At 38.7% G+C, this 8,121-nt stretch overlaps 1 protein-coding gene across 1 annotated transcript; it reads left to right on the forward strand.

The window, feature by feature from the left end:
• Nucleotides 1-1,066: 1,066 nt before the first annotated feature.
• LOC140068708 (olfactory receptor 6N1-like) lies at nucleotides 1,067-1,993 on the forward strand. Its single transcript, XM_072114102.1, has one exon. The coding sequence runs from the start codon at nucleotides 1,067-1,069 to the stop codon at nucleotides 1,991-1,993; it is 927 nt and encodes a 308-aa protein (XP_071970203.1).
• Nucleotides 1,994-8,121: the final 6,128 nt, after the last annotated feature.

Below are 8,121 nucleotides of genomic sequence, written 5' to 3' on the forward strand. Positions count from 1 at the left end.
CTGCACGATGCATTACTCTCTGCCTCCAGCCCCTGAGTCTAGTAATTGCGTTACTGCCTGGTAATAACCTGTTGCAGGATGTGGTCTCTATATTTAGTTAGCAAACAAAAGGTTAAAAATATACAGTAATTGAGTCATGAAACTCATATGGAGACACAAGGAAACCATTTTTATTAATTTTATATGTATTTTATTTGATAGGATCAGTTTTAAAAATACAAATTTTAGCTTAATTTTGTAAGTGAAATTTTTTTATAGGATACCATTTGGACATAACTAAGATATATACAAGTAAATTTACAATTTCTACCATCTACAATCCTTTAATTTATTCAATTTTAAAGGGGTATTCCCACTAAGATTATACCCAAGATAAAAAATAATACATTCTCTAATTCACTGGTATTAACAAAAATACAACTTTTACCAGATATAATTCCAATCTGTCTCTAGCAGTCCTGGTGTATACAATGCTGGTTGTCCCTGGATACGACCATAAATCTTCTGAATATGGTCTCAATGTTCTCATAAATAGCTTCTCTTGCCTGCACAATGCAGTGCTCTCTGCATCCTGCCCCTGAGTCTAGTCCTTATGTTACTACCTGGTAATAACCAGTACAAGGATATGATCTTCATAGTGTGCTAGCAAATAAAAGGTTACAATTATATAGTAATTGAGTCATAAAACTCAGATGGAGACAACAGGACAAAATTTTTGTTAATTTTATTTATTAATTCATTTTAATCTCAGCAATAAACACCTTTTCAATATTTAGTTTTTTTCCAAAGTCAATATCAGTATTTTATTTTTTGAATTCTAGAAACATCAAAACCACCATAAGTAACCAAACCAGAATATAATCAAAGTCAGTATATTCTTAATATCACAAGACTATACTATCTAAACTGATTACACACCGGACCGTCCAAAGTTCTGGTTTGCAGAATTTTCACAACACAAAACTGTAAAGAACTTTCTAATCAAATCCTAATTGCCGACTAAAGCTGTAAAGTGCAAGACATTTGGCAGTTCTTCTCTATTCTCCTATCTACTAGTCTAAACTTTATGGATTCAGAAAATGGAAATACGACTGTAACAGAGTTCATTATTCTAGGATTTTCCAGCCTTGGTCATTATAGGCCTTTCTTTTTTACTCTCTTGATAATTATCTACCTTGCGATAATTACTGGCAATATCTCCATATCAGTATTGATTCTGGTGGATAGACATCTCCATACACCAATGTACTTATTCATCTCCATCTTATCCTTTCTGGAAGTATTGTACACAGCCGTCACAATTCCTAGCATGCTAATGGTGATATGGAAGGGCAAGATCCAAATCTCTTTTCGGAATTGTATGTTGCAAATGTATTTGTTCCATTCCTTGGGTATCACAGAGAACTTTTTGCTAAATGTGATGGCCTATGATCGTATGGTAGCCATTTGCAACCCACTAAGGTACCACACTATCATGACAGCTAAGCGTTATAAAGGTTTGGTTTCAGGCTGTTGGCTTCTTGGATTTATTAGTCCCACAACATTGGTCATGTCTACCTCCAGTTTGCCCTTCTGTGGTCCTAATAAAATAAATCATCTCTTTTGTGACTCCTCCCCACTTCTGAAATTGGCTTGTACTGATACTTCTTTGAACGCCATGACTGACCTTCTTATAAGCCTCTGCATGATCATTCTGACCTCTCTTTTCATTACCGTCACTTATGTTAAGATAATTCTCACCATCTTGAATATGAGATCTACTCATGGCTGGATGAAGGCCTTCTCCACTTGTGCTGCACACCTTACAGTTGTCTTCATCTTTTATGGAAGTGTTGCCTTTATGTATGTAAGACCCAATGTGGGTTATACACCAGAACTCGATAAAATGGTGGCGATAAATTATTCTGTGCTTACTCCACTGTTAAATCCCATAATCTACAGTTTTCGAAACCAAGAAATTAAGGTTTCCCTTAAAAAGTTCTTGCGTATTTAGGGGGTCATATATTATGGTCTTTCAAACGGAAAACTGGCTTTGTTTTTTTGGTCCTTTCTGCGCCTCTTGGGCCTTAATTTATGAAGTGTTGGCGCCAGAATATTGTTGTTTTCCAACACTCTTGACTTGTTCTATTTTTGAGCACAAAATTTTGGCACCACTAATCCAACAGTTTTCTGGTGCTTTTATTTTTCCGACTCGTTTTTGCCGCAATATGTGGTGCAAAAAGAGAGCAGCTCTACGCAAGTCTAGGCATGGACCTTTTAGTCCATGCGCCAATTCATTAATCCCTTCCACCACAAACTTACATCCCATTTAAAATTATAGCAGGGTTTCAGCACCACCCTGCGCCAAAATTAATAAATGAGCCTCAAAGTTTTTAAACATACTGGAGGAAATTTATCTTTAGACCCTTTCTTAGTGACAGTTCTATGTTTTTGGAGCTCCACTGACTTTGATGCTTTTTTAAATGTGTAGGCAGTGTCTTACATTATGTGGGCTGTTTGCGACATTTGTTCAAAAATTAAACAAAATCATCAAAGGGACAGCACATAGACCAGGTTAAGGACTAGAGTCAATTTGTGCCAAAACTTGGGCCTAAATGGAAATTCATGAATTAAGGCCTATTGTGAAAACTTACAAGTTTTTGGAGTAGGCAGGGTCTATATCAGTTACTTTGCTCAGTCCTTTGCAAAACAGAATTTGCAACACATCTGCGCCAAAGCAACAGAGAAAAAAAACATTACCCCATAGAGTATTTGTCAACAAAATCAATGAATGGATAAATAATAATTTTTTTTATTACAACTGAAAATACACATTTATATGAATTTTTTTCACATGATTTTACACTGTGTAAAGCGATGTATACATCTACGTCAGAGGCTTCAGCAAAATCTGCTAAAAACATTGTCAAAAAGTGATTTTTGCACAGCTTTTGCATCCAGAATCATAAATGGACATCATAAGGAAAGAGAGGTTTTTGGGAATGTGTATGTTATGGCACCAAATGAGGCCTTGTAGTTTTGGAATTCGCATAGCAGAATCACTGAAATTCCACTGGTGGGAATCAATGTTTAATTATACAGTTCATACTTTGTATATTTAATATGAATAAAGTATTACTTACTGGGTGAAAACTCATGTGTGGATGTTTTTGGAAGCAACACAATTCGGGCGTGATATGTACATTGAAGTAATACTTTAAAGACATCTATATTCTAATGTTTTTTGCTTGGACCAAAATATCTTAAGCTATAACTGTGCTGGGCAGAGGGTTTAACAGGGACCAAAACTTTAGTAGCCACTAATGGAGCACATTCACTTACCCGTCTGGAGGGTATTCACTTAGATCAGTGGTGGCGAACCTATGGCACGGGTGCCAGAGGTGGCACTCAGAGCCATTTCTGTGGACACTCAGGTTATCACCCCAGGACAGAGTTCACCAGACAGAAACAAATCTTTCTGCAGTCCCAGGCAACTTTAGAGATGCTGCTCTCAGTGCTATTTTTAAGCGACAATTCATTGGCTGTTTGGTACTGCGGGAAAAGTGAGAAGGCGTGGACGGGGCTGCAGTATCTTTTTGAGGTCCCCCTTCTGGACCCTTCATTCTTTCTCTACAGAGAGACCCTGGTGAGAAGCTACAACAAGAGTCTGAATTTGTACTCTTTCTTTCAACTGTATTGGTTGCCTCAGGGGGCCAATACGATTGAAAGATGTGGAAGAACAGGTAGCAATACGTTACTGCTTAAAATGCCATTTTGGCACTCTGCGGGAAATAAGCAGATTTTGGTTGTGGCTTGGGCACTCGGTCTCTAAAAGGTTCGCCATCACTGACTTAGATCATGCGCCCGATATCCTGCATGTGCTGCTTCCCCGCTCAGGTCCGCCGGAGTTCACATTCTTCTTCCCGGTACATGTAAGTGCATTGGATTGCGACACAATTTGAATCTTAAATCCCTCACTCATTCCAAATCAGTCGGATCGTCTGACGGCACATCCCCCAATTTCCGTCACATGAAAGCCGGCGCAGCTGCACCAAAATCCGATCGTGTGCAACACAATCCCTTGCTAAGTGCCTGTCACATTTTTGCAATCCCTGAAAATGTCGGAAAATCTGACTAAAGTGCGGCCGCGGACCCTTAGTAACTTTAGAAGGGTTTGATGTGACCCACAGGCAGCCATGATGTTAAATACAGATTTGGCCCCTTTCACACAAATGTAGCATACAGCTGGCTGGAAAGGGGGAGGTGCTTGGAGGTGCTTTCCAAATGTGAGAGTCAATTTTTTTACTGGATGACTCATCTTCATAAGGGTTTTCTAAATTCTATTTACTAGAAACTCCCCACAAATTGCCCCAATTTTGAAACGGCACCCCTCAGGTTAGCACGCTTGTTAACCCTTTAAGCATCTCATAAGAATAAAAAAAAAATTAGGTTCTATTTGCAATTTTTTTATTTTGTCTATAAAATTTTTACTTTGTCCTAAAATTTACAAGTTCATGCAAGGTAAAACACATCTCAGATTTTCTTGTACAGTTATTTATGAGGGCAATACAGAATGTGTGATAGTAAACTACTTAAGGGGTCCTAGCAGAGAGCAGAACAGAAGGAGGCATTGCGCTTTTAGAGGGTAGATTTTAATTATGTTGTTTTCAGGTGCCATTAGACATTTGAAAAGTTCATCAAGTACCAAAACAGTGAACACCCCCTATAAATGATCATATTTTGTAAACTACACAGCTGTGAGAATTTTTTAAGGTTTATGTTGAGCTTTTTACCACCACAGATGTTTTATAGAAAGTAAAAAAAACTTGCTTTGGCCCCTTAATTTTTATTTTTAAAAGGGGTTAAAGAAGTAAAAGCACCCCGTAGTTTGTTACTCAGTTTTGTCTGAATCAAGCAATATTCAGCATGTGATCACAAACTGCGCACTGCAGGGCTTGGAAGGGAATGAGCGTTTATTGGCAGAATTTTGTTGGAACAGATTTCAGGTGCTATATCCCAAATGCTGAACCTTTTTTTTTTGTGACAGTTTAATTTTTGGCCAAAGTTAATCTATTGTCTAAAAATAAAATACCTCCTTTTTATTTTAACCCCTGTGAACATCTAAAGAGTTAACACATTTCATAAACTTGATTTTCATGCATTGAAGGGTGAAGTTTCTAAAATACCATAATTTATGGGGTTTTACTGCTATTTAGGCCTCTCAAAGTCACATAAAGCTGAGTAGGTGCCTCTAAATATGGGGTTAGGCGATTTTCATAAAAATGAGAAAATTTACACCCAAAATTCTGAACCTCCTAACAACCTAGAAAAGAGAGAGGATGCATAAAAAGCTCACGCCTGTATAAAGCAGACATTTGGGAAATTTTAGTAATAAAGGTACTTGGGTGCTTTGAAAATTTAGAACTTTGAAAATGAATAATTTTTAGAAATTTTTGCCAAATTTTAGTTTTTTTATAACTAAACACAAAACATATCATCAATTTTTTTCTAATAACTTGAAGTACAATGTGTGACAAGAAAAGAGTCTCAAAATCCCCTGGATATGTTAAAGCATTCCAAATGTATAACCTCTTATAATGACATAGGGCAAATTTAAAAAAATCAGGCTTGGTCCTAAAGCCCTAAAATGAAAGGGTCAATTTCCATGACTGTGATCACTGCAACATGCAGAGCTAGCTCTTTTTGGTAGCGTAACAATTACTGTGCAACAGGAAACAGTAGTAATGACAAGCAGGGTTCATATAGTATATGGATGTAGGCAGCGGCCACACACTGTCCTAATTTATACCTGGCTAAACCAAGATCAAAAATATACCAGCCTACAATAAAACTCCCCACTTGAGTGGTCCAGTAACTCAATGGAAAGGGACTGTTTTTTTTATTACCTTATATACTCGAGTATAAGCCTAGTTTTTCAGCACAAAATTTGTGCTCAAAAACCCTAACTCGGCTTATACTCGAGTCAACTAAAAACATAAAGACAAAACTCACCTTTCTGACGTCACCCAAAGGTCCGCTTCTGTCTGAGACAGAAGAGGACCTATCGGGGACGTCGGAAAGATGAGTACAGTGTTATTTTTTTTCCTACTACAGGGGCTGGGCAGGCTGTATGCTACAGGGGCTGGCAGACTATATACTGGGAGGCTGTAACCAATGCATTTCCCACCCTCGGCTTATACTCGAGTCAATAGGTTTTCCCAGTTTTTTGTGTTGAAATTAGGGGTCTCGGTTTATACTCGGGTCGGCTTATACTCGAGTATATACGGTAATTATCAGTTTAAGTGGTTGTCCCCTATACAGGAGCATAACTACAGCGGTAGCAGCCATAGCAGCTGCTATTGGGTCCACAATATCAGGGGGCCTTGGTATCTGGCCTGACACACTAAAGAATGGAGGATGTGTACCATAATATACATATTATGCTGCACATTGTACATACGTATATAACAATTCACATCTCCCTTCCGCATACAACATGAATCGGCAGCTCAGAAAAGAAATGTCAGGGGAGAGGGAAGGGACAGTAGAACGACAGGACTTTGGATCTCTCATTCCTGCTATGTACTGGTGTAACCATGTGGTCAGCAGCTACTTTGACAGATCTGTATAAGTGTATAAATGTGTGCAGGGTTCCTTGCTCGTGAAAGTGTGTTTGCCCGGTCTGCAGCCCAGACGAACATACAGCTGCGCGCAAGAGAGAGGAGGGGTGAGCAGCGCCAAAGAAGTGGTTGGCCAGTACCGTATCAAATCAAAATATATTGCATGTCATAGATTTTTATGTTCACGGTCATGGCGCGGTGTGACAACATGTGCATGACAGGGCACCATAGGCGTTTATTGGACCGATATCCCTCTACAAATTGTGTAACCAGATATTAGTCCCCCTAATGGTCACGTGCAAGGAACCTCAAGGTGTATAAATTTGTGAGTATACAAATATGCATATTTTCTGATGGGGTAAAAGGGCCCCATCCAAAAGGCTGCCGTGGGACCCTGCCTCTTCTAGTTATGTCCCTGCCTCTATCTACATGTTTTTAATAATAGTCAGAGTGGCAGGAGGACCATGTATCTCATTTCAATTGTAAGTAAGTAATGGAAATAGCCAAGCACAGGGGCAATGGTGTATTGACTTTTGACCACAGACTGTAATAAAGGAGCAGAATATTCACTATTTACTGCAATACAATAGTATTGAAGGATATTGTATAAATTGTCAGCCCCCCTAAGGTTTAAGAACCTTAGGGAGGCCTAAAATTATAGCGAAAAAAAAAGTTTTATTAAACAGAAAAAAGAAAAAAAAAATCTATCATCCCCTTTCCATAAAACACATATAAAAATAAACAGTCAAATCATAAACATGTTAGTCATCATCATGCCCAAAAATGTCTGATCAGAATATAGAAAATGTCTATCAAAATATAGAAACAATTATTCCTGTCTCAGAACAGAAAATATTGTCATTTTCAAATGATCAAAAGGTCATATATTTTTCAAAATGTGTCAATAAAAATGTCATCAAATCCAACAAACAATAACACCTTACACAGCTCCATACACTGAAATATGAAAAAGTTGTGGGTGGCAGAATATGGCGATGCAAGGGCTGTTTTTTAAAGCAAGGATTTTGAATTTTAAGACATATACCGTATATACTCAAGTATAAGCCGACCCGAGTATAAGCCGAGGGTCCTAATTTTACCACCAAAAACTGGGAAAACCTATTGACTGGAGTATAAGCTGAGGGTGGGAAATGTATTGGTAACAGCCTCCTCAGTATGTAGCCAGCAAACTCCCAGTAGTATATAGCCTGACAGCCCCAGTAGTATATAGCCAGCAAACTCCCAGTAGTATATAGCCTGCCAGCCACTGTAGTATATATCCTGCCAGCTCCTGTAGTATATAGCCTGCCATCACCCTGTAGTATATAGTCTGCCAGCCCCTGTAGTATATAGCCTGCCAGCTCCTGTAGTATATAGCCTGCCAGCCCCCTGTAGTATATAGCCTGCCAGCCAGCCCCCTTAGATATATAGCCAGACAGCACCCTTAGGTCTACAGCCAGCCAGAGCCCTTAAGTATACAGCCAGCCCCCTTAAGTATACAGCCAGCAAGCCCCCTTTAGTA

The sequence above is a fragment of the Engystomops pustulosus genome, chromosome 7 (genome assembly GCF_040894005.1).
Source record: "Engystomops pustulosus chromosome 7, aEngPut4.maternal, whole genome shotgun sequence".
Taxonomy (NCBI): Eukaryota; Metazoa; Chordata; class Amphibia; order Anura; family Leptodactylidae; genus Engystomops; species Engystomops pustulosus.

Bases quoted from the DNA above. Each gene is read 5' to 3' on its own strand.
- LOC140068708 (XM_072114102.1), top strand. From the start codon at position 1,067: ATGGATTCAGAAAATGGAAATACGACTGTAACAGAGTTCATTATTCTA.